The 26,860-nt window shown below is 35.2% G+C and overlaps 3 protein-coding genes and 1 long non-coding RNA gene across 5 annotated transcripts; 1 reads left to right on the top strand and 3 right to left on the bottom strand.

The window, feature by feature from the left end:
- Window positions 1-970: 970 nt before the first annotated feature.
- LOC141713673 (cystathionine beta-lyase, chloroplastic) lies at window positions 971-8,312 on the bottom strand. 2 transcript variants are annotated; one of them, XM_074517190.1, is made up of 14 exons: window positions 8,166-8,312; window positions 7,580-7,748; window positions 7,396-7,502; window positions 7,027-7,097; window positions 6,827-6,918; window positions 6,529-6,616; window positions 6,278-6,389; window positions 5,091-5,187; window positions 4,913-4,994; window positions 3,628-3,745; window positions 2,812-2,919; window positions 2,592-2,694; window positions 1,369-1,544; window positions 971-1,271 (listed from the first exon to the last, which is right to left on the bottom strand). In XM_074517190.1, exons 1-13 carry the CDS (start codon window positions 8,238-8,240, stop codon window positions 1,369-1,371), a joined length of 1,398 nt encoding a protein of 465 aa, XP_074373291.1. In that variant the 5' UTR covers window positions 8,241-8,312; the 3' UTR covers window positions 971-1,271. The 2 variants fall into 2 exon arrangements, with proteins under 2 accessions (XP_074373291.1, XP_074373290.1); XM_074517189.1 differs by having other exon boundaries at window positions 971-1,544.
- Window positions 8,313-9,016: 704 nt separating this feature from the next.
- Window positions 9,017-10,720, bottom strand: LOC141715236 (berberine bridge enzyme-like 23). The gene has a single exon (XM_074518711.1). It carries the CDS (start codon window positions 10,718-10,720, stop codon window positions 9,017-9,019), a length of 1,704 nt encoding a protein of 567 aa, XP_074374812.1.
- Window positions 10,721-13,057: 2,337 nt separating this feature from the next.
- LOC141713672 (uncharacterized) lies at window positions 13,058-16,332 on the top strand. The gene is made up of 3 exons (XR_012572018.1): window positions 13,058-14,631; window positions 15,637-15,800; window positions 15,920-16,332. It is a non-coding gene; the product is annotated as an uncharacterized LOC141713672 (long non-coding RNA).
- A 3,262-nt stretch (window positions 16,333-19,594) lies between these two features.
- On the bottom strand, window positions 19,595-22,701 carry LOC141713671 (BTB/POZ domain and ankyrin repeat-containing protein NBCL-like). Its single transcript, XM_074517188.1, has 2 exons — window positions 21,917-22,701; window positions 19,595-20,674 (listed from the first exon to the last, which is right to left on the bottom strand). The coding sequence occupies exons 1-2, from the start codon at window positions 22,382-22,384 to the stop codon at window positions 19,769-19,771; spliced, it is 1,374 nt and encodes a 457-aa protein (XP_074373289.1). The 5' UTR covers window positions 22,385-22,701; the 3' UTR covers window positions 19,595-19,768.
- Window positions 22,702-26,860: the final 4,159 nt, after the last annotated feature.

Below are 26,860 nucleotides of genomic sequence, written 5' to 3'. Positions count from 1 at the left end.
TTTTTTCCTTCTTAAATTTAAGAATAATATTATTGATCCGAAAATGAATCCCAAATTTATTCCCGAACTTAGTATTATCATTTTATCTCATTTCCTACTCAAGTAGTCAAGTACTACTGTTATACACATTGACGGATTTTTTTTTATCGTAGATAATTCGCAGCCGCTATTCTTTGGGTACAGGGCTCACGCAATAACCTGCAAACCACGTGAATCAAGATAAATCACATTTAAGCGACAGGACTCTCTAGCTCAGGAGGCATAATCATAAATTCTCCTCCCGTGGGATTCGAACCTGTGACCAAGAGGATAATTTTCCCCTCTTTAACCAACTGAGCCAATGACGAATTTATGTAGTAGTCAACGGGGACAAATGTCCCAACGAAAACAAAAATTAGCAATTTTTTATTAAAATTTTAAGAAATAAATATGTATATTTTATAAAATACCCCCACTTAAAAATGACCAGTGCCCCTATAATTCTAGTGAATATTTCATAAATGATCACAAGTTCGATTTTGAATAGTTGAAATACTATTTTTTAGCACTTAAATATAAAAAAAATCGAAAGTGTAGTAAAAATGATCAAAAGAAATTTTGAATTTGAACCACCAACTCGTAACATACTCACTTGAGTACGTAGTCATCTGAATCTCTGAATCCGCCACCGGTCGTACATCGGAAACAAAGAGGAAAGCAGCAAAAATGGAGTAACATTACAATGGTCCCGGAGCTAATCTTGTTCACAGGACTCAGCTAATCTTGTATTATAGGGCCAGATCCAGAAGACCACCTATGGCCCTCTGGACTATTTAGCTCGACAATTTGCATTGCATGCCGAGTAGGCTCCTCATAGCTGGACAACAGGGTTTCTTGTTGTCTTTCATAGCCATCCAACTCTACTTGCAAGTTGGAGACAAATCCAAGAATGAACTAAAAATTTAAGAAAAAGCATACTGAATCGAAAATCTAAAAGTATAAACTGTCGGAAAACATATTATACGAAAAATAATTAGATTAGTCCTAGTTCAGATCGCAAATAAAGTGCGATCGTCGTTGATAGTCCTACCTCAGTTAGTCAAATGAAAGCACTGCAATCTAAATAAAAGTGTGATCCTTTTTAAAGACACGATAAAATCTAAGATTCGGACACAACTATAATTTTTCAGGACCGCACTATAGTTGTACATCAAAACTTAGCAAAAAAAGGGCGAACTCAAGATCGCTTCCATAGTTTTATGCCAGCAAGCATGTCACCACATCAATTGCGACTGTACAGAAAGAAAAGATAGTACAGATCTCCGATCCAACTTCCGGTACAACATATGATCGAATAAACATTTTTGTGGCGAAAAAGTGGTTACACACCTATATAGGCCCAGTACTAAGAGCATGATCCAGATCAGCAATTAAGTCATTCACATCCTCAATTCCCACCGAAATACGAACAAGATCCTCAGTTAGACCTCTAGCCTCGCGTACCGCCAGAGGTATGGATGCGTGGGACATGAAGCAGGGCATGCTTATAAGGGACTTTACGCTCCCTACAATTAGAACAGTACATTATATGTCCTGTAAACTTGAAAGTTCAGACGCTAATAATGCTATATCAAAGCCGCCATGTAATATAGTAAACAACTAAAAACAGGTCTTATGATCAATAAGCATTCTAGCCTCGTGGATACCCTTCTTCTGTAACAACTAACAATAGGTTTCGAGTCTAGTGCACAGCTGTGTAGGTATTTAATATTTAGCAATTGACTATTGATGTAAATGTCTTACTAGGTTCCAAGATATGTGTATAGCAGGTATTTCTTTGGTGATAAGCATGAGCTCACTTTCGAATTTACAAAGTATTAACAAAAGCACCACATCTTAACTCTCCAATACTGAGACAGAAATTAATTCCTCACCATACTAAGCAAATACCTTGCTTACTGTCTTTTTCACATTATTTTCTCTTGGACGAGCTATACCACCCTTAAAAGTTCTGGATGTACTATACATAACTATGTAGTTTGAATCGAAACTACTAAAATTGTAATAAGACCCTCCTGTAAATGCTTCCATATTAATTACTACTTTTTTTGTCTTGTTTTTCATCTTTTAGAGGGGTGACCGGTGAGGTTTGGTTGCTGGGTGTGGTTATGGTGGTGATTAAAGCTACACTGTACACTAATGCTCCGTTTGGTTGGACAAAATGAAACAGGGAAGGATTTAATGAGATAAAAAATTGTGAACAAATTCAAGAGGAAAAAAAGGGTGTAAGGGGGAGGAGTGAATGAAAAGAAGGGAGTGCTACTTTTTATGTTTAAGTTTGTAAGAAAATGAGTAGGAAGGATAATGGACCATTCTTTCTCAAATTTGATGGGTTTGAGCTCTTCTTTAGATTGCCAGGAATGGAATGAAGATAACAAATATTTACCAATAAAATGGTAAAAGATTCATTCCATTTCCTCAAAATTTCATTCACCCCAACCAAGTACAGGGCTACTCTATTCTTTGAAAGTTCATGACACCTTAGTTGTGAGACCTATCTGATGCAGTCACTGAAATGGTGATACGAAGCACTTGAGTAAAAGATTATTTACCAAAACTGACAGTAATGCTGAAATACTTGGTGACTTCGGTTACATGTTTAGAAAGTGCCAATGATCCAGTGAGAAAACTGAGCACAGATCCTGCACCCTTTGCCTGCAAGAAACATAACATCACCATAGATAACATGCTGAGAAATAAACTGGACAGACAATAGTGATGAGAACTACAATAAAGTAGTACTGATCTTCTGCTCAAGGACCTCCTTTGTACCTGAGAATAGTGTAATGAATGTCCAGGATGGCTAGGAAGGCCTGCATAATTAACCTTCTTCACCCGAGGATGGGAAGAGAGAAATTCTGCAATCTTTTGTGCATTCTCCTGCAACAGGTCCCAACGGCAACATATAAAAATGTTAGACAACAAACTGAGCAATAAATTTGAACAGAAGTTCTATCAATTTATAATTAAAATGGTAAAATAGCATTTTAAAATCAAGAAGAATTAGCATTGTATAAAATGAGACACGACAAACATAGAAGGTGCCACACTGTCAGGATTAAGCACAGAAGTAGTTGGGTGTCTGACACTCTAAACTATGGTGAGCTAAGGGGATCAAACTGCGACGTATTGGTTGTGAGTGGCGTAGCTGTGGCCGTCACTCACCTCTCTACAAGGTATAGAGAGCTGGTTGAGAAACGAAAGAAATTAATTCCATGAGATGCCTTTAGACTTGTCATGCTAATTGATAAGAACTAGAAATGCTTCGATTAATGGGGAACTCAAAAGGATCCTATCACAGTTATTTATAGACTAAATTGCAGTTTGCATTCCCATAGTTTTTTAATTTTGCACTTTGATAGCCAAAATAAAAAAAAAATGTTTTAAAAGTATATAAATGGGGTCTAAAGTGGAATGTAGTATATATTCATTTTATCAGAAGACATTGAATAAGCTGAAACAGAGTAGAGCTCTGAGGGAATTATTATTTTGTCCAATACTGTATAACCTCTGGGTATTAAAAATATTAAGAAAACAGAACTGAAGAACAATGTTTGCAGTATAAGAGAATATGAGGAAGCACAGAACCTGTTGCTTCTCCACGCGCAAGACCATAGTTTTAATACCCCGCAAACAGATCCAGCAGTCAAATGGTGCTAATCCAGATCCCTCTGCATTTTGTAGGAAATACAAGTCCTTCGCCAACCTGCCCAATATAAAAAAGCCAAATGATGCTACAAAATAATATCAAACAAAATAACCAGTATATTGAAAAGCGATAGCATTCACTATTTACACAAAGCTCTTGAAATACTAACATTTTAAAAAATAAGCAACAGATTCATAAAATAATAGGCAAGTGAGCTGAAAATTACAAAATACATGTCATCTATCCCCTCCCTGCCAAAGTTACTCACTGTTTCCACAGGTTTATCTTCATGACTGTCGTTTACGAAAAGGTTGCTGAATTTTTTTCTTAGTGAAGATGAAGCTCAATGGCAGACTCAATACTTAGAAGTGGTGATGGGTGGACAATTAGTTGTAGGTAAATGGGTATTTTTTCTTCAAGTCTGTGGCTCTCTTGAGCACGAAACACGGTTTGGCACATACCAATATCTCACGTACAGGCCAACAAAAACTAACTGATGATGCAAAACAGCTATGGAAAAGGTCCAATAAAAACACGGATCAAACGATATATCGGCTTTGGAAGCCCAATATTAAAGATTCTGCATCAGAAATGATTTCTGAATTGCAAGAGCTAATTTGATATGCAACTATGCAAGGAAATACAATAGAAACCAGATGGTGATGCATGAGCATACTGCATTTAGAGTGAGTGTCTTAGTAAAAATCAATTTGAATTTAATTCTATCACCAATTTACTAATGTCTTTGATTTTGTTAGTCTTGTATCAGGTATAGAGATTTTATTAGTGCTTTGCATAGTACCAAATGAAGAAATGATTATCTCATGTGTCTTCTGATATCACGACCCTAATTATTGTGGTGATGATTGTATTACAACGATTCATAGCGGTAAGTTGGATTTGGACTTTAAGGTTTTGGCATTGGTGCATATATGGTAAACATTGGTGGTAGGACATACTTTTACTCTGCCAATGTTTTAGGAAGTTCTCGTGTTTCTATTATTTCAAGGAGTCCAACTATATAAGCACTGCATGTAATTTACCTCTACAGCAAAGGTTGTATTTGGGAAGAAAACAATTATTCAATTCATCTTAATTAATTCTCATCAGAAATGTAGTACACATCCAAATACATGTCAAAAATATATCATTAATTTCAGCAACTATACTTTTACTTTAATTACTTTTAGGTGTGTGAACTTTATTTTTATAATAAGAGACAACCTTTCCCCTTTAACAGCCAAGACGCCTGCCATGACATCACTATGTCCAGCAATAAACTTGGTAGCTGAGTGCATTACTATGTCTGCAGAAAGAAAAGATCCAATAATGAATACCTCAAATATCAACTAAGAATGTTTTATTAATATATTCTTGCATAACAGCATATATTTGCCAGAACCTGCTCCAAGTTCAAGGGGTTGAGACAACACAGGAGACATGATGCTGTTATCCACCAAAACAAGAGCTCCATGACCATGAGCTATCTCTGCTATTCTCTGAAAACAATATAATTTATTTTCTATAAATTAGCAACTTCTGCAACTACTGTTATAACAACTGAAATTTCTATTCACATCGAGTTTAAAATAGAAAACATTTCCCTTGCCCTTCTACCCCATAATAGAAGTATTTACTACATGTTTGTAGGCAGAGACAGAAAAATATAAACAAGCGAACATATATCTGATTTTGTTTCTTTTCATCAAATAAAAAAGACCTATAAATGTGACCAGTCAGCCCTATGAGAGTTTACGAATAGGATATAGTATATTCCGGAAGACACCAATAATAAGGATGGGATGCATTTGGTGGATACAAAGTAGTAACTTAAGTTACGATTTTAACTAGTCATCAAAAGTCCCATGCTCATCGATGTGGTCCAACTCGCCACCGTGGTAGTAAAAATTCGTAGGCGAAAGTTACAATTTGTTAGTACGAAGAGAACATAATGAATATAACTAAAAACTGGATGTTTCATAACTAAAGTGGCAGCAACGTAATAAATTTCACAGCAACACAGTTTATTGTGTAAAATTTATTACATATATTGTAGCCGTGATACTAGTAATTCCTAAAAAATTTAGAGTTTTTTTCTTTGTCATTTTGTAAGGCTGTATAAAGATATCTTATTCTAGTATTTTATTAATATCTTCAATAATATAAATTCCTTGATCTGACTACATTACTCAGGCAAAATACATTTATGGCCTGTTTGAGAACTAGATTTCATTTGGAATTCTGAATTTGGTCAAATGACAAATCCGGGATAAACAAAAGAATTTGAATTTGGATTTCATTTAAAATCCCAGATATTCAAATATTAGTATAGATTTGAGAATTTGAAATTAGGAATTTAATTCATGTAATTTGAAATGTATTGTTTAAAATTAAATACATGTTCCTAAACACAATCTTATAGCATTGTGGTTTATCTATGAAGTCTATCAATATTCCCAATTTTTTAAAACTTATTCAAGTACATGCATTTGCTTGTGGTAGGCTTGTGTACACAATTTCATTATACCCGATTGGAAAATCATTAAACTTAGCCATCACGATATGTAGCTACTGGTTAGCATGACTTACACGAATATCAGAAATTTGCTGTCGAGGGTTAGTTGGACTCTCAAGCCAGACAAGCTTAGTCCAAGGTCCGATTGCAGATGCAACCTCATCCAAATCAGTAGTGTTAACTCGTCTATATAAAACCACAATAAGGCGTTTCCAGATTTAAAAATGTATATCATCACAAAAATGCCACATCATAAGGCATGTCCAAATTCAGAAATGTATAGAGTATAACTGAGCAGAGCTCTCTAACCAAAGAACGTACTAACTTGACAACAGCTCCGGTCTTCGGGATGACTTGTGATAACAATCGATCAGAGCCACCATACAGGTCATCTCCGGCAACAATTTCTTCACCTAGAATGAAGACTTTGCTTAACATTTTCAAACATATAAAACAGTGTCTTGAGAATACAAAAAACAACAGGAAGCCTTTAGGGGTTTATCTCCTAATTGGATGTGTGAGAGGGTTTATTAGAATTATGAAACCCATACATATTATACTGAGATAACACTCACACAATATCTAAAGGATATCTAAGGTCTAGAGGGAATGCGAGAAAACACCTGTTCCAACAAGATGACTAACAGCAGCCAAAGCAGCCATTCCACTGGTAAAGCAAAATGCTCTATCAGCTTTGTCGAGCTTTGCCAGGATGCTGAGGGTAAACAGATTTTTTTTTAATCAATAACGGGTTAATTGCAACAAGTGAAAGAAAGGAGGAATAATCATTATGTGTTATACAATATTGGAAAGATTTTCAGACCATTCCAATGCATCTCGGGTAGGATTTCCACTTCTAGTGTAGTCATAGGGGCCATTTTCTGTGGCATTAGGCTGCAGCAAAATGTAAATGATACATTTATGTAGATATATTGGGTGAGAGATAAAACTAAAAGCTAAGAGACTCCTATCTACTATTTGTGACTTTTAGCTGATATGTGAATGTGGGATAAGATCGAACCAATCACACAGTTGGGATAATACATATTAAATTTAACGAGGTCCTATTCGCATATAATAGGCAGTGGATCTATATTTGCTATGGAACAGATATATGTTTAATCGGATAATCTTTATAACAGAAATTCCCTACACTAATTGACCATCAAGTAAAACATGGTCTAGTAAATACCTGCTTGAAAGTGGCTGTTTGGTAAAGAGGTACACTCATAGAACCATAGGGATCAAACTTATTTTCAAAGTTCATCAACATTGTTGATATACTAGGCTCTTTGATATCTATCAAAATAACAACAATCATCAGTAATCACACAATAACCAAAATCAATCAAGAATAACAATTAGGAAAAAAAAACCTTGGTCAGTTTCAGCAGAACTATCGATAAAAGCCGATGCTTTCACATCCATATCTTTGTCTTTAATGCAGTTCAGTACAAACTTCTTCGCGACTAACACATTACCCCCATTGGCAAACACCACTTTTTTACTGACAAAAGTTGGCTGCACATTCCCACTCACAATACCCTTCAAATTCGACACACATCAGAAATTACAAAAAAACACCGGCTTCCCAATAAAATGTAAAAGGGGACAAAAGTTCGACAAATTCGATATCAAGATTACTGCTTTCCAGACTAGCAAAGAACCCAAATGAGCTAAACAAAGTTCTATCCTATCTATTAGGCCTTCAAATGATTTCAAGTTCAGATTTTTAAACCCATAATCAAGAACCTAAACCCACATAACACAAGTTGTTCAATTATACAGCAAAATCAAGAAATACATATCAATTAAGTTAAATAAACAAAAGGGTCATTTTTACATCCTCACAGCATTCACTTGACTCTTGGTATAAACTTATAATACATAGAGTGAGAGAGGGAGAGAGAGAGAGAGAGAGAGAGAGAGAGAGAGATGAGAGAAAAGAAGAGAGTGACATACAAGGTCATTAAGCTGATAGGGAAGAGAACTAGAGAGTGATCTTAGAGACAGAGAAGATGCAGTTGAAGTATCCATGTATGTGTATCTATCTACTTATATGAGCTCTTTATATTTACTTACTTAAAATCACCATTGATGATATTCCTGGTTTAGGTATCATATAGAAGAGTCCAATCCAAAGTGGGAATTTTTATTTTAATTTATTTTTATTTTTTTAGAAAATTTTAATTAGACTACCCGGCACATGATTACATATTTCGGAAATTGAAACTATTCTAACATATTTCGGAAATCGAAACTTTTCGGTTGAAATTGTGATTTTTAAAAAATTGGATGATTTATCGGTGGTTAATAATAAATCGACCAAATCGGATAAATATTTTTTTAACCGTTTTGAGTGATTTATAGCCAATTTTTTCTATAACCATGACTAAATAGCACATATTTTTTCTTATATATAAATATTTCAATATTTGCGATTATATATTTTTTATAAATAGTGACACATCCCACGCATATATTTATATATTTTAAAAATTGGAACTAATAGGTAGAATTACCGTATATATCGGATGATTTTATGAAAAATCTGATAATTTATTAATAATTTATCGAAAAATTTTGAAAAATAAAAAATCGGCTAATTTGTGTAACCATGATCCTAACCAGCACTGCCTAAATTTTCTACACCACCCTTTAAATAAAGTCTTCTATATAAGCTAACAAAAAGAAAAGATCAGCAAGTAAATATGTTGTAACTTGTGAGATGATTGATAACCCTTGGTAAAATGCTTGTGTTATTGTTTCTATGTTCAGTATTACTGTCTTCTTGGTAAGAATGTTGCTGTGGTTCAGCTCCAACCAGTGTACCATTTAGTCAAGGGCCTTGCAGACTTAACCGGTGGCAATGCAGGCGCGATTTCAGTTGCTTTTTCAGACTCCACAGACATGGGAGGGATGCTTTGTTCATGACTGAAGAAATCACGAGGATCGACTCGTTGCTTCACTCTACACAGCTTGTCGAAATTACTGCCAAAATATTTCTGTCCCCAGACTTTAGCTGCATTGTAGCTGCTTTTGCCTTGTTGATTCATTCCCAAGTCAAGGTCCCTGTAATTCACATATGCTCCCCGGGGATTGCTTGTTACAAAAGGCGTCATGTACTCGTACATCTTGTTTATCCACTCCATACTTCTCTGGCCTTGTTCTTGATTATTGTTTTGCCAGTGGATTAAGTACTGTATGTTATATAATGTACCATTGCGGTAAGGGAAAGGAAGATCATGTTCCGAGAACTCATCCATTTTCCCACCAAATGGTTCGAGTATAATAAGGCCATTTTCTTCCGTAAACAAATCCCAGATTCCTTGGAATGCACTTGTGGGAAGTGGCTTGTTTACAAAATCCGATTTGCCTTTGTATGTGCCTACAAGCCTGTCTGTCCGGTTCAGTATCTCGTCTAGAGGGTACTCGTTTCCTTGCTTTGCTCCCCAGTAGAGAATAGAAGTGTTTATCCAAGGCATCTCAAAGCATTCTGATTCAATCAAACCTAGTGATGGAAATCTGTCGTTCATAATTGTCATTAAATCGGATTTAGCTCCCTGAAAGAGAGAGTTAAAGGAAATTTTAACTGATTTCTCTCCGTTTTTATTCTGCAGTCTTGCCAAAATCCTGATGACCAGTTTGTTTGGGAGCTTTGGAGCAATCAGTTGCCACTCGTCGAGTAATGCAGTAGCATTTTCAGTTAGCAACTTGTGCTTGGTAAAAGTTGTCACCATTGAAGGAACCTGGACTAGCTTAATTTTCCAAGATGTGATGATCCCAAAACTGCCTCCCCCACCTCCTCTAATAGCCCAAAACAAATCCTCCCCCATTGTTTTTCTGTCGAGCAAACGCCCAGACGCATCCACAATGTGTGCATCCAGTACATTGTCAGCTGCTAGGCCATAGTTTCTAAATAACCATCCAAAACCACCACCACAAATTTGTCCTCCAATTCCAACACTGGGAGCTGTCCCTGCAGGGAATCCAAGAACAGGACTTTTCTTAGCAATAGCATAGTACAGCTCTCCAATCGTCGCTCCTGCTCCCACCCAGGCCACTTCATTAGCTACATCTACCTTAACATCTCGAATCTGAGACATGTCAATGATGACAAAGGTTGAACTTGTCTTGGATCTAAACGACAATCCCTCGTAGTCATGGCCACCGCTTTTGATCCTAAGCTTAACTCCATTCTTCTGGCTGCATGTAACAGCTGCCTGAATCTCGGTTTCACTAATAGGTGTTAATATCAAAACAGGTCCTGATGAAGAGCCAAACCATCTTGTATTTTGCTGCATAGATTGGTAAAGAGTCTGAAATTCAGGTGAAGTCTTATTATAAAGATGTGTGGTGCTGTTGGGGAACTTGGTTGACAGACACTGGACAAAGTTTTGTGTGGTGTTATCATCAGTTTCATCACTAATACTATAACCTTTCACTGCACAAACTGAAACAAAATACACCACAAGTGAAACTAGTATAAACCAAACCTTTGTTTGATGATCAACCATCTTTGTTTATGTGCCACAGACATGGTCAGTTCTTGATTTTAGAAGAAATTTATAACTTTAAGTGGTGATAAAGATGTTACTACAATATCTTCTTCAATTTATTAAGATTTATTGTGTATTATTAATGCATGGGCTTTTTTCCCACTTGTCATAAAAGTTTAAACTGACACATTAATCAACTTTTTTTCTTTTCCAAAATGACAAAACATAATAATGTTAGCAATACACTGCATTATTAACTCACACATGCATTTAACTCAAGCAAAATACTGTTAAATGAAAGTAATTAGTAATTATTGTCAGTTCAATATTATGTCAAAGTACGTTACTCGGACTCGGTTATAAGTGTCCGGCATGGATACTTGTCAAGTATCGGACTTGGCTATATTTTGAAAAATATACATGATTTTATCCTACAATAAGTGTCCAGTTCCGAGTGTCGAGTGTCCGACACGGGTACTCGAAGTAAAATGAAGAGTTCCGAGTGACATAACAATCTGCCAATAACTATTCTAGTAAGGAATAAACAAGGAGGAGCTGTCTGCTGAGTTTGCTTGTGTGCAAGTACCATAAATAGTGATCACAATGGACTAGTGTTTTGGCCAGGCAAAACAGCATATGTAGCTATATTCGTATTTCGTATCATCTGCAGTCAAAAAGGCCTAATAAGATCGATATAAAATTTACAAATGCTGGCTGGTCAGGGAGACTGCAGAAGTCTGCAGAACCTATATTCTTCACCGGGGGCAAGAAAACTAATAATGAAGTTGGTAGATTATGAGCCCTTCATCTGGAGACATCTTGCTCTTAGCTTCCACCAAAACTTGGGAGATGCAGCGTTCTGACATTCGTTACCATCAACATAAAGCATGGCTCTTCTCACCAGAAGTTGCGACAACTTAACCCGGAAGGGATTGACACCCGAGTCCCTCCCTGAACCGAGTTCTGATACCAGGGTAAGTAACCAGTCACACTAAAACCTTAAGGTGGTAGAGGAAGGTCCGAATAGGATCTTATATTCTTTAACAGAACCAAGCACGAGAATGCCATTGGGTCCATTTTCTTGCATGAAAGAAGTGTTTGGAACCCAGAACATAACCAGCTTCCACAACCCATAGAATCAAGGCCTTTAATGACAGTTTCATATCATTTGCACACTCTCTCCTAGATGATTTATTGCTTGAAAACAAGTGTACAATTTGGCCGCTCCTCCTCCATGTTAAAATTTATCACTGACAATACAGAAATTGAAATTGAGGTCTCAATGTATATGAATCATAAGTATAAAATATTATTTTAATCTATGATGATGAATATTTTATAAATTCATTGATGAAGTTTTTCGGGAAATACCCATAATTTTGAACTTATTTACAAAAATATGGTTATATATAGTTACGTACGAGGGTGAAAAAAAGTTTGTACGAACTTGCAAATGTTGCATATGAGTTACTCGAAGTTGCTTACGAAATTTCAAATATTATAAATTGTATTTTATTTAAAAATACTCTTCAACATGTGTGTATTTTTCAAAATAAATCCCATTTTATGATAAAAAAATGACTTTTGAAATGAAAGAGAAAAATGTGCATTATAGTTTATTTTTTAATTTTTTGCATGTTGTGCGATAGAACTAAAGCAGTGTATCGCAAGAACTCTCTGGAGTCAACCAAAATCCCCAAAACAAAACCCAGATCAAAATCTACTTACAATCTTCATTTTTAGTCATGGGTAACTCAGCTTCAACCCATCAAAGCCCTAATTTTTCTATTAATTCTCAGCCAAACCCTAATTCTTCAATTAACAATTGGGAATTAATTGATGATTTTGATTTTCATTTTGTTAAGCACCCAGATCATAATTACCAAATCTTGGAAAACCCAGTTCTTGTTTTAACTGGATTGATCAAGAAAATCGAAGATTCACCTGATTTTCTTGATTCTTATGAGCTTAGTTGAACATGGGTGAGTCTAATTGTTGTAAAGATTCAAACTTTAAGAAAGATTTGATTGTTTTGTACTTTACTAGTATGAGAGGGATTAGAAAGACTTATGAGGATTGTTGTCAGGTGAGGATGATTCTGAAGTTGTTAGGAGTGTTGGTGGATGAAAGAGATGTTTCGATGGATTCGAAATACAGGAAGGAATTACGGGGGTTGTTTCAGGGGAAAAGGTTTAGTTTGCCACAAGTGTTTGTTAGGGGGAAGTGTTTAGGTGGTGTTGATGAGATTAGGCAGCTTCACGAAGATGGAGAGTTGGCTGTTTTGTTGGAAGGGTTTCCTGTTAAGGATCCGGGATTGGTTTGTCAGTGGCTGTGGAGATGCGAGGTTTGTGCTGTGTAGTGATTGTAATGGGAGTAGGAAGTGTTTTCGGGAAGGGGAAATGAAAATGTGCGATAATTGTAATGAGAATGGATTGATTCATTGTCCCGGTTGCTGCCCTTGAATGTTGTTGGCCTCCGAGAATTGGCATTTACAGTTCGGTATTACTTTTCAGATTATTTGAAGTTCTTTAATAATTCATGAGTAAAAATCACAGTTCATTGATATATCTCTAGTAGTTTAGTTTGTGTTGAACGTTGATATTATCTTGTTTTGTACATATATTGATCATTGTTCCTGCTGAAGTTCAAACTTTGACCGACTTGCAAAAATTTATAAAAGAACATCTCTGTTCTATACAATTGAAGTTCATTAATAATTTATGAGTAGAACTCATAGTTGATTGATATCTCTCTAGTAATTTAGTTCGTTTTGGTATTATCTGGTTTTGTACATATGTTGATCATTGTTCGTGTTGAAGTTTGAACGACTTGCAAAAATTTATAAAAGAACATCTCCGTTCTATACATTTGTGATCTCTCAGTTTCTTACTGTTTTTATCTCATTTATTTCATCTTCCTTTTCTTTAGAATGACTTTGTTGGGTATTATTAAAAACTAAAAGGCCAAATCTTTATATTGCAAAATCACCTTCTCTTACGAATCATTTTTTTAGTGGTACTATTATATGCAATAGTTAGTTTAGCTGCAATATGCTTATACCACTACAGAGTGAAGTGCTTAAGTAAATTATAACATCATTAATATTTCAAAGTTGCACGAATCCTCATCTTCTACTGCTCGTTTTAATCTGCAAAATTGACTTTTTCTTTTCTAAATCAAAATTCTTGGAAAAAAGTTTGGGAACATCCCAGTTCTGTTTATGCATACTACCATACACATATTAGGCTTCTGCAATTTTATTTGCTCATGAAGGTGTTGACAGACTAGGTGTTTGATCAGGAATTATATTTATATGTTCACTATAAAAGCGTGAGAAGTGATAATTGCAGAAGAATGTGCAGCTGTTAAGAAGATTCAGAAATACCTTGCACAAGTTTGGTATCAACAATTATAACATCACTGAGCAGTTACATTCTCGTATCTGTAGACTAAAGCATTCAGTACTGTCAATCTCTAAAATGCCAAAGTGCGAAGATATCATCAAAAGGGTTCGGAGAATCTAATTCCCCAAAATAGTTTTCCCTGCATAAAGATCATGGATAGTTTGAACTGAAAACAAATTTTACAATACATATGCTGGTTCCCGTGAATTTCGTAACTAGTTTACTTCTATAAGATAAAATGTCAATCAAATGTTTATGTGACTTTATAAGTTGCACAAAAAATCATTTGTTTAAAGAATGCTCTTGGAGAGAATATGAGATGATGACTTCAACATCAGATGATTTTATGTTAGTCATGGTGCCATCTAATCTGGGGCACATGGTCTGGAAAAGTGTCACGATTAGCAGCAGCTAATTACATTTAAAACTTCTCCGATCTCGATGCCTCGCATGAGATTCCTGTCTCTTCAACTTGCTTATCGTTGGATAACTCTTGCAATCATATCATGGGCAAGTATTTCCCCTGTAAGATATTTTCTTCCAGAACTAGTAACTTGTTGTATATTCATTCTCTTTTCTACTATCCTGTGATATTTTGGGCCATTTTTAGTATTTCATCCTGTGCAATGCAAGAACCCGGAGAATATTTCATGAAACATGTGCAATCCTTGTGTTAGTTTTTGAGCAAATATTTGCAATGTGATATTTTTGGCCATTTTTTAGCATGTATATCATAGACAACACTAAAGTCTGTCCTAAACTCCAATCTGTTATCTTGGATACTGATTTGTCCTGTCTGCTCAGCCCGTTTGCAGTCAAGGTTTGTCATTGTATCTTAGATGTTTATGCTGCAATAGCAGCTCATATTCTTCTATTCACAAGTGAAACTTGGAGTCTCGCTATAATCTATATTGATAAAGCCCATCCTCACCCGCTTCAGTAAAATAAACTTAACTGTTATATTTTGCTGGACATATTATCTTCAATTTATGGCCATTATCTTCTGTTTTAGAGTATTAGAAACTGATGCCGTACCCAGCAGTCTCGGTTACTAAATTTCTGCTAGATGTATGCATTTTTGGTTCCAAAATGGTATGGTATATTATCACTTAAACTGGGGTTGCTACCGCCTTGACCTTCTGTTCAGTATTTGTAAAAGCTATCTTAGTCCTTTTCTTTTCTCCTGCTCTAGTAATTTGTTTCTGTAAGTATCAGTTTACCAACTCGTGTAAAAGGGCAAGCCTGCTTCTCGCCATAAATTGCACTTCAGCATAGATATTAAATAAGGGGAATATGTTAATGGAAAATTTATAATGAAACCCAGGATACCCCAACTGATGTTATATTACGGTTTTTTCCCCTCTTTTGTATACTCAAGACAGGCCCAACAATGGAAGTAAAGAGTTACCTCCATTTTAATGTCTTTTTATATACATGATAATTTGTTTGAGTACTTTTGAAAAATTGTTCTTAATTTTGATAATTATTAATGCTGTTAGACAATGAGCTTTTTGAATAATTTATTTTCAGCCTAGGTTGTTGGTCCTGAACGGAGGAAAAAGTATTTTAATGCTTAAAATCTTGACTGGGTTGCCAAAAGGGCCTTTCTGCACTGTTTATATGTATTCCACTGTACGAAATGAAGATGGCTTTCCTGGCATGGGGATATTGAGGACATTAAAGATAGACTTCAGGTTGTCTACTTCATCCATCCAGGGCTACACTTAACACTCGTTGATATACATCATAAACTTCTGATGTTCTTCTGACCTGCTAATATTTCTGAGATTGTTTTCTTCCTTTCTTTTGGCAGTATAAGCTTTTATTGCAAGTAAATTCTCTAAGATGCCTGAAATATTTACTGGAGGACGCGGATAAAGGAGATTAGATCAGGACCTCGCAGGTAATAACAGATTCTCTCGACTTGATAGCAGTTCCTTATGCGGGATTCCCGTTGGGAGGTATGAAGAGGGACGGTTATCCAGATAATGAATTTCTTGGTACTTACATGTTCTGTCGACAATAATGGTGACTTTGTATGTCAGGTTTAAAGGTAAAGGTATGTGTTTATGTTCTCTCAAAACAAACTTGGAAGTTGTACGTAAATTGAATCACATCTTCACGTCCATGTATCACATTTTTACGTCAATGATGGTTGCGGAACCAAGTAAATGATGGTTGTGGAACCAAGGGAGGCCTAGGATGTAGTTCTGGTTGCTCATCTAAAACTAATTGACAAAATAATCCCGAAGTCCAACTGGTCTTCAAAAATACGCATCGAAACAGAAAGAAATCAAGATCCGGATGACCTTAAAACTCAAGGAATAATTTTTTTTTTGCCACAGGTCTCCCATTGTATTGGTTCCGGCATGTCTTTGTGCACGTTTAGTTGACCCTAATCTATATTCTCACCCTCCCCTCTGCCCCTCTTCCATTTGAAAATTGAAAGTGTTTGGTTTCGACAGGTCTAGATCTGCTTAACAAAGAAAAGTGTAAACTATAAGTCGAGAAACAATTAATTGAACCTTGGACATGTCGAAATCCAGTTATATGTGCATAGTGTTTTGGCCTTGTTAGAGACTCTCGATATATATATATTTTCTAAGTTACCTTGAGCCTGGAGTCTGGGGGCACACTTCTGAAGTTATAAACAGAAATGGTTTTTACTCCTTTTTTCCCCTCAAAAATATTAAGTAATGACATTATATTCTAAAGAGTTTATTAAAATGAGGACAGAAGTCTTCAAGCCTTTGTATAGGAAGTCTGTAGAGCATACCATTATCATAGACCAGGATCCTTTACTATTTAGATATAACATCGGGTCCTCTAGTGTACATATAAAAAACCCGCAGTTGTCTATGTATGTCATATGAAAACACACACACACACACAGAGTATTTGTGTAGAATCACTGTGTACGGCATTGCACGCCCATCTTGTTATCAGTATCTGCGTTCCCCGAGTTGTAAACCTGTCCATCTGCTCTGCTTCTTGTTGGGGAATCCTGGTTCTGGCATGTCTTTATGCATGTTTAGTTGTCCCTGATGTAAATCTCCACCCTCTCCTTCTCCCCCTTCCGTTTGAAAGTTGAAAGTGTCTGGTTTTGACAGTTGGATCTGCTCACCAAAGAAAGCGTAAACTGTAAGTTGACGTAAAATTATACAACTATTAAACTTTCGATGTCAAAATCCAGTTATATATGTGCATTAGCTCATTTAGTCAAGAGGCTTCACATACTATAACATGTCAAAATCCAGTTATATATGTGCATTAGCTCCATTTAGTCAAGAGGCTTCACATACTATATTATATAAAGTAGTAACACGACAGAATTGCATTTTGCATCCCTTAAATTTGGCCAAAACATAATTTTGTATATCTATTTTCATAAATTGCAGTTTGCATGTCCCTATTTTGAAATTCGCTTCAAAGTGCACCCTTTTTGCCAATAAGATTTATTGTTGGAGATAACAATTAGGGCTAAAAAATTAGGCAAAAATGGTGCATATTGAAGCGGATTTCAAAGTAGGGGATGCAAAGTGCAATTTGTGAAAATAGTTATACAAAATTGTGTTTTGGCCAAATATAAGGGGTGCAAAATGCAATTCTCTCGTAGTAACACTATATTATATAAATTTATTAAAATTAGGAGGAATATCTGCAATACTTTATATAGGAAGCCGCAAAATCTCAAGGACTGAGAAATTTGAATACATAAACAAACTGCAGATGTTCTGTATGCATATCAGTACTTCTCAGTAATATATTTGTTTCCTAAATCTTTGGTTGTATTTGTGTTAATGTTCCTGAGCTTTTAAAAAGAAAAAACGTAAGTGATAAGGAGGTAAAAATATTTTCATCTCATTCTTGAAATGAAAATTTGGAGTGAAATTTTGTTAAATCTGCATTAATTACTATTTGCTTTCGTTCTTTTTAAAACTCAGAAAGCACAATCGCGATTGAATGTAGAACTACGTACTTTAGTTACCTTTATATCTTTTTCTCTCTGCAATCCAACAAAATCCTTAGCTATGTATGTGGCATCGAGGTTACATTTTTAAATGATTTGTGAAAATTTGAGCACTCCAATCATTACATTTGGTTAACTATATTTGTTAAACCATCAAAATCCTCGGATATAATTACATTTCGTTAACTAAATTTGTGAAAATTTGAGCACTCCAATCATTTTTTAAGGATTTTGATGGTTTAAAAATTTATATAATCTTTATTTTATCATTTTTTAGCTAATAGGTTCTGTTATCACCATTAGAGTGCTCTTAAAACATATAAAAAATTAGTACAAGTTAAAATTATTAAATATTATAGAAAGTATAGTGTTCAACATCTTCTGATTAGGCCGTTGTCTTCTAGTCAAAATTCAATGTTGCATTCATGGAGGACAACCAATCAAAATTCTCATAGCAAAATGATGGCCACTTAGGCTTTAGCTAATTTGGCACACTTGAATGAAAGCCAATAAAAGAAGATTTATACCAGCAAAGGAAAGAAAAGAAGCAAGGTGAATTGGATGAGCTAGACAGCTCATGCCAGCCCCATTAGAATAAAAAGTCTCACCTCCAAACAAAACCCTAAGAAGACCTAATCATGAAGATAAATAACCCTACCATGCATCCTATACATTTTAACATAGGTGGTCACGTGATGCACTCACTCTGGTCCCTACTTAACCCTTGTTCCGGAGTTTTAAAAAGAAAGGAAAGCAAGTGGGGGTTATGTAAATTAGTTTCGCTTTCCTTCGTAATCGTACTTCCGATTTTTTAAAACGAGCAAAAGGAATTGAAGTGTTAATAAATGTAAATTTGACAATCTTTCATTTCAAAACTTTCACTACAAAAATGAGATGAAAGTACTTTACCTCTTCTTTTCCATTAAAAAACTCGGGAGCAAGCCCTTAGGGTGTAGGGAGGGTTGAGAGTGATGATCATCATCGCAAAAATCCTAAAAAACTTTGCAGAAAAACCCTACCAGATAACTAAGAGTGCTAGTTTCTGAACAATTAATCATTGGATGAAATAGATTATATATGTTAAGAATTGATTTAAAAATATTTACTCCATCTGTCCCTCCTATTTGTTTACAGTTTCCTTTTTGGGATGTCCCTTCCAATTGTTTACATTTCAAAATTTTCCAAAAATAGAAAAGTTTTTATAATATAAAAAGTAACTACATCAACTAATTCTCTCCACTATACCCACTTTATACATATAATATTAATCGGTTCCACTACTTTACTCACTTTTTTAACATTCCTCCACTAATTAATCATTTTTCTTAAACTCCGTGCTCAACCCAAATGTAAACATTTGGGAGGGACGGAGGGAGTATATAGTTAATACTCCCTCCATTCCTAAAAATGTTTCCTATTTGTGTTGGACACGTTTGTCAGTGCACACTTTTGATTGTTAATATATTTAATTTCGTATTACTATTAAATATAAAAACTTCATTGTATTAAAGTACTCATAAATACGAATTTAACAAGATTACTTATTACTATATTTGATCTTATAAATTAGACGTAAATTAATAGTCAATCGCTTATCATAAACAGTATCAGAAGTCAAAATAGGAAACGTATAATGGGACGGAGGGAGTATGTTGGTATCTAGGCTAGTAAATTATTATAATTAGTAGGCAACTAGGCATGATGAGAAGTGTAAAACATAGAAGAAGGTTGATCCCTTTGGGCATTTTTACTATCTCCCTCATTCAAATGTGCTGAAGCTGTTGCTCCAAGATTATGATACACCATTTTCGAATCACTTGGGTGATCTTCACTACTTCTCCAAGGCGGCGGATAAATGGCCTGGGAAGCATTTGTACCAGCTTCTCCAGCTCCTTCTCTTGAAATCACCAGAGCTGCTGATTGTACAAGCTCAAGACAAAGCCTAAGCTTGTTAGGTTCAATGTGTTTTAGCCCCGGAAGCGCCCCTTTAAACAAAAAATCTGATGTTAGGGTTCTTAGCACGTCGAGAGGAGTAACTCCTTCTGCCGTTTTGACATTTGGATCTGCGTGGTGGTCTAGAAGTACAGAAACCATGTCTGCTGACACCATCTCCGCTGCAATGTGGAGGGGTGTTTTACCTGTTAGGCCTGAGGGGAGATTAACATCTGCTGCACCGAGTTCGAGCAATGCCTTGACTACTTCTCTGCTGCAATTCTCCACAGCATAATGCAGTGCGAGTGCTTCGTCGAGATTTAGGCCTTGTCCCATGACCATGAGTTTTACCAATTCCACGTCAGAAGAATCAAGAGCTCGCTTCATTCGACGGATACTGTGGTCCTTGAAGTTGGCTGATGTTGTGATTTGGTGATGGGGTACGGCAGAATGGAGAATGAGTGATGATTTGAGACGAAGTTCCTCGATTCTGGATACGACATCGATAGGAAGATGCTTAGCTAGGATTTCAGGTGGAAGACCAGATTTTGCGACTAAATGCGAGCAACTATTCCAAAGCTGGTGCATTTCGTGCTTTCTTGATGCTAATAAAACCTTCATCACATCTTCAATTGAGGCCTTCTCTACAATGCTCTCCAATTGCTTCTGCAGTAACAATTAAGTACACAAATTCAATAAAAAGAAGTTAATATCAACTGATGAATAATTATAACTATCGCAAGGAGTGCTTAATAACTAATAAAAGCAACACTCTAAATGTATACACATGTATACCGAGGGGCGAGAGGGAGAGAGGGGAATTTTATAAAGGATGATGATCCACGACAAATGTATGTGAAAATATATCATATCGCGTCAAATAATCACGGTACGTGATGAGCAAGACTTATTTCTACTTATATTTCATATCGCGTCAAATAATCACGGTAAGATTAAATTTGGTATAATTAGGCAAGACTTATTTCTACTTGCTTTAATGTTTTGGCATATAAGTTTGGTTGTATATGTCAATTTTAAAAAACCAATCAAGGAAAGTGGGGTTTTTTATGTCTAATTTATAAGATCAAATATAGTCATGAGTGATTTTGTTGGATTCGTATTTATAACTACTTAAATACAATAATCTTTTTATATTTAATATTAATACGAAATTAAAGATATTAAAGATCAAAAGTGTGCACTGGCAAACGTGTCCAACACAAAGAGGAAACGTTTTCAGGGACCGAGGGAGTAAGATCTAAAATGAGAAATAATTGGGGGGTGAACAGTAAATGTGGAGGAACCCAAATTAAGATAAATAAAATCAGAAACTTGCATGGTATATGAAGATGATTGATAGATAGATTCTTGGTTTGGTCCATCTTTCTTTTCTTCTCAAATGACATATACTAGTACAATTTTACTCTTATCAAACATTCATTTCTTTAGAATCACATGTTTTGAAACTCATAGTTGAATCAAACATTACTGCAAAAGTTGTATTCTAAATAGGGGAAGTGCCAGAAAAGTAAAGAAACAAGTACTGTACTAGATTGCAGTGAAAGATCAAATCCAACTTTTTTAATTCAAGCTCAAACAAAAAAGAAGCTGCACAGCATGCAAAAAAATAGGTAAATGTTTTTGGATTTATATGGATCCTGTCCCACGGCAAATGATAGACCGTAATTATCTGTTAGTGAAAAATTTCCGTGAATATTTTTAACACGGGTTAACATGAATGGAGGGGTCACTCGTATCACTCTATCCGCACTTAAATTTTTGATTTTAGAATTCTTCCTGTTCGTGAAAATTCTCCGCAGATAGACGATTTTTGAACATCGGTGGATGCGGACCGACGCCCTAAAATCTGAGGTAAAAAGGAGCAGTAAGAATAGAATTAGTTATAACCTGAGTAATTAAAGCAAGCTGTTGAACACCAAAAGATGCAGCGGCAGCAAGAATATCAAGAGCAAGATCAACAGCAGCAGTGCAATGCGTATGCCAACAACTTCTCTCCCGACAATTAGGCCTCGGCTCGTGTTTTTGTGGCACAACTGAGACTTGTCCACTATACAAGAACTGCAACATCAGCAAGAAAACCTCGTACCCTACTGAATTCACCGGTATCACCTGACAATTATGCGATGATGTCAACGCACTACCTGATCCACTTGTAGTCCTGCTAGTGTGATCACAGCTCGATGTGTCGGTTTCGCAGAAGAATTTTCTGAAGAAGAGGCTTCTGGCTGCTAAGATGCATTTGTGAGCATGTACTAGACGACCTTCTACACTGAAGGTTACATCACTGAAAGATTGCCCGTTTATTAACAGATTTAAACAATCTAGTGATAGAGATCTTAAGGTGTCATCGGACATTATGTACTTATTATGTGTACACAGAGAGAATTAGCCAGGTTGTGTTCAAGATCATGAAAATGATGAAAGAAAGAAAGAACTATAGGGATTTATTTATTTATTAATATTATTTATTCCTTTTTGTTGCACAACTCTACTTAACAATTTGATGATGAAGATTGAAAACACTTTCTTTTTGGTGAGATTCTCTCTGTATGCTGTGATGCAAGATATTTTGAGAGAGAGAGGAGAGAGAGGGAGAGAGAGAGAGAGAGAGGCTGAGTGGCTTCATTTTGAAATTTCTATAAGATGATTTTAGAGGAAAATTAGATAATGCAACGACAAGGCAGTATGTTCATGTGCCAACTGCAAGTTATTATAATACTATTAATTTAATTAAAACTAATTTTCAGAGATCTAACACCATTGTCTGTAAGACCATAGTAATCATTATTTTCATGCAAAACATGAATTAAATTTACTCTTAAGCATGTTTCATGTTGTGGAGAGTTAAAAGTCTGTTTTCAAAGTTTCAAAAAATGAAATGGATGCTTAAATAGAGTTTTAAATATAAGATTTTAGCATCTATCAATTCCAAGCAGAGGCGGATCTGGGGTCCGGGGGTCCCTGGCTAGGCCTGTCAATGGAGCGAAAATCCGATCCAACCCGATCTGATCCTAGACCATTTTAGTGGATATGGATTGACCTATTAAAAATCCGATCCGATAAGAAAAATCCGATTATAAATGGAGCGGATATGGATTTAGGCCGATCCGATCCGTTAATAATCCGATCCGGTTGATATATATATATAATGTAATTAAAATATTTTTTAATAATTCTAATTTTAAACGTATTATTCTCGAGTGAAATCCCATTATCTATATTTCCTTCGGCTCGGTCTTTATAGTCTAGTGCATTTCTATAACCGTAGTTCTTTTACCTTTTGGAGCCGCATAACCCAAGTCTCAAATCATATAACACTTTAATTTCCAAGTCAAGTTCCGTTATACCCGAGTCAAATCCCATTATCATCGAGTCTAAGTCCCACGATCTATATTTAGTTCGGTTCGATCTCTACAGTGTCCATTTCTATAACCCTAGTTTTTTTACCTTTTAGAGCCGCATAACCCAAGTCTCAATTCATATAACACTTTCATTTTACAACATCAACATTTTTTATTGTTAGAATTAAAATATTATACAACCTAATAGTATTTTTGTTTCAAAAAGCGAATTTTAGTTCGCAATTTATTTTTGGACTTCGTTATATTTTACTTGTATTTTAAAATTTTTCGAAATTGTCAATTTTAAATAGATTTTGTAATAATTAAAGGTAAAAAAAAAATATACATAAATGGAGCAGATATCCGATCCGAAATTCGTGATCCGAACGGATCCGGATATGGATCGGCCTATAAAAAATCCGGAGACGATCCGATCCGAATCCGAAAAAATAAATCGATATGAATATGGATCTAGGCCGATCCGATCCAAACCCGATCCATTGACAGGCCTATCCCTAGCCCCCTAAATTTCCAAATATATTCAGTGTAGTAGGCTGAATAAATAGTTGTTGTAGGTTGGATGGTTTTAAGTAGTGTTGTTTTCACCGGACACCAGGGTTCGAAACCCCTTCTTGTCTATATGCTTTTCTAGACTTCTGCATTCATTTGTTTTCCTTATTTTTTTCCTCGGTCTTAATTTTTTCCTCTCCCTTAGTATACTAATTAATATATGTTAGATATTCTAAGGATGATAGGGATGATGCATAAAGACTATTTTTAGAATATTATCATTTTTTATTATGTTTTTTTTTAATTTTCCTGAAATTTAATGAAAATAAAAAAATTTATAGTAAAAAAATTTGGCACGAAAAATTTTCCGGACCTCCCTAAAAAACTTTTCTGCGTCCGCCACTGATTCCAAGCGAATCAATTTATAGTAAAAGAGAAAAATAATTAAGCGAAGCATCATTTCCATGTTATCCACAACAGATAACATAAAATTTAAAAGAGAAAGTTAAATAATCCTTCCAACCCATAATTTTTTTTAAAGATTTTTTAATTACGTCTAAAAACCTCTAAAATTTCATCCGGAAAATTGAGAAACTAATTATGAGGGGTCCGAATATCAAAAAGTTTTCTTAAGTTACTCAAAAATATCCCGTCTACAAACAAAACTGGACTTAATAAGCAAACATACCAAAATTTTTAAAATTGGCATAAAACCAAAAAATATATATATATAGAAAACATTTCTAAAAGAGTAATATAAACAGGACAAAGGTAGGTACAGTAAACAACGACATGATTGTGAAATCAAGGCATAAATTATTATTATCGCCTCTGATTGGTATCGTTTCTAAAAGAGTGTTTGACACACAATTTAAGATAAAAAGAAAATATAATTTTATAATTTAATTTATTTTTTTAATAAAAATTTAAACATTTTTTTATTCGAAAATTCTTTTTTATTTTTTTTTATAAAATTATACTTTATATTTATTTTAAAACACTTTTTCAAAAATTATAATAATTGACCGAGAACGAGGGCAAGTACCAGTTATTACATTGAATGCCGACAAAGTTGAGCAAAAGAAATCTATAATGAAGGTCAAACCTAGAGCCGGAAATTTCGTACACGACACGATAACACGACACGAAAATAACGGGTTTGGTTTGACATTTTTGGTACACGAACACGAAAGTACACGGATGAATTTAGTGTCGGTTTTGGGTTTACACTTGGGTACACGACATGAAACGAAAGTACACGAAATAAATAAATATTTAAATAAATTTATCAAAATTATATGAATATATATATCTTACAATAATATTTTACATATAATATTTACATAATATAGATACAAAACAGATTCAAATTTAAATTTTATAAGACTTGACTATACTTGAGTCTTTATGACTTATTAATTTAAAACTCGATTAGTAAAAACTTAATATTTAAATATATATTTTATTTATCTTTATTTTCATTATTAAGTTTAAATTACACGAAACACGACACGAAACATACACAAAATAAAGGTACACGAACATGAAATGAAACGAATCCTTAACGGTTCGGGTTTGGGTTAGACATTCATGACACGAAACACGAAAGTACACTACACGAAAGTAGACGAAACGAACAAATTTACAGCTCTCAGACCTACAGGCTTACAGAAAAGAGCTATACCATACGCCTAAACATAGCTTTTCTCAGCATCTCTGCTTTAGGACTTGAGAGTACTCCCTATCAATTTATATATATACTTGGGAAGATGCTACTCGTTGTTCATTAACGACAAGTATTAATAAACTTTAATACCTTTTACAGTTTATTGATTAAGGAGTTGTTAATTAATTCTTTTTATATTATTACCAGCCTTCAGATTTAAACTTGAATCCTTGTTTTTCATAGCAGTGGCTTAGGATATTTACAAGGTGGCCACTTGTGCGGGTTTGAACCGCACATTCGGGACCGGCTCGTACGGAAATCCGATTTTATTCGGCCCGAAACGATCCGGCCCGAACCCGCACAGCTCGTTGAAACAAGAGTGCCGGTTACGAATCAGAAAGTTGATATTCGGACCCGGACCGGCCCGCACATGAACCGCACGACCAAGTGGAACTGCACGGACCGGCCCGCACAACCCGCCTGACTCGCGGGTTTCATATGAAATGATAGTTTGTTGTTTCATTTTATTTCTTCATACTATTTACATATATTAATATGAACATTGTTATTTTATTTTTGAAGTTAACAAAACATCTACATGGGAGCATACACATACTTATATTATATTGTAATAATAAGATTAGAAATTAAGTAATTTAATAAATAAAAAATGAAAGTTACTAAGAATTAAAAATTTATTTAAAATAAAAGTAATTTGGTAAAAATGAATTAAACAAATATTTGTAATAAATAATTAAAATTGTAACCAAAAATCGAAAAACAATCAAGCAACTCGTTCAACCCGCGCGACTCGGCCCGCACGCTCGCACAAGCCCTTGAGCTCGCGAGTCACAGTGCCGAATACGGTTTTCTCTTTTCATACTCGAACCCGGCCCGGCCCGACTCGTTTCTCCAGCGTGCCGGTTCAGTGTCCAAAATTAACGTGCTCGACCCGTAGTCAGCCCGGCCCGGACCGCACGGACCGCACCAATGGCCACCACTTACAACATCAAATTCATGCATTGTTCATGCAGACTGAGGTCTCTTTCATGTATACTGTGAATACTGAATAGTTTATTAAATACAGATACTCTAAAATTTACCAAAGATTAATGACATGAGGCATGGGGAGCAAAGATTGAAGAAAGGTTCTGTCAATTTGTTTGCTCCTTTCGGTTGTAAAAGATTAACAAATCTCAGGGATTCACTCAAATTCCTGTTTCATGATTTGACTTCTCAGTTGTCCTTTCTGTTCGATCACTAAACTCTCTGCGAACAGGTTTTTTATTAAACAACACTAAAATATACCCCCTC

This window comes from Apium graveolens, chromosome 3, assembly GCF_009905375.1.
Source record: "Apium graveolens cultivar Ventura chromosome 3, ASM990537v1, whole genome shotgun sequence".
Taxonomy (NCBI): domain Eukaryota; kingdom Viridiplantae; phylum Streptophyta; class Magnoliopsida; order Apiales; family Apiaceae; genus Apium; species Apium graveolens.
Note: the sequence above shows the minus strand (reverse complement) of the source record. Positions and strands in the feature narration are given on the sequence as shown.

Bases quoted from the DNA above. Each gene is read 5' to 3' on its own strand.
- LOC141715236 (XM_074518711.1), bottom strand. From the start codon at position 10,720: ATGGTTGATCATCAAACAAAGGTTTGGTTTATACTAGTTTCACTTGTG.
- LOC141713673 (XM_074517189.1), bottom strand. From the start codon at position 8,240: ATGGATACTTCAACTGCATCTTCTCTGTCTCTAAGATCACTCTCTAGT. The intron at 6,390-6,528 runs GTTAGTACGTTC...GGTTTTATATAG, and splicing joins AAGACCGGAGCTGTTGTCAA to ACGAGTTAACACTACTGATT. The intron at 2,695-2,811 runs GTACAAAGGAGG...TGTTTCTTGCAG, and splicing joins ATTCATTACACTATTCTCAG to GCAAAGGGTGCAGGATCTGT.
- LOC141713671 (XM_074517188.1), bottom strand. From the start codon at position 22,384: ATGTCCGATGACACCTTAAGATCTCTATCACTAGATTGTTTAAATCTG. The intron at 20,675-21,916 runs GTTATAACTAAT...TTGTTACTGCAG, and splicing joins AGCTTGCTTTAATTACTCAG to AAGCAATTGGAGAGCATTGT.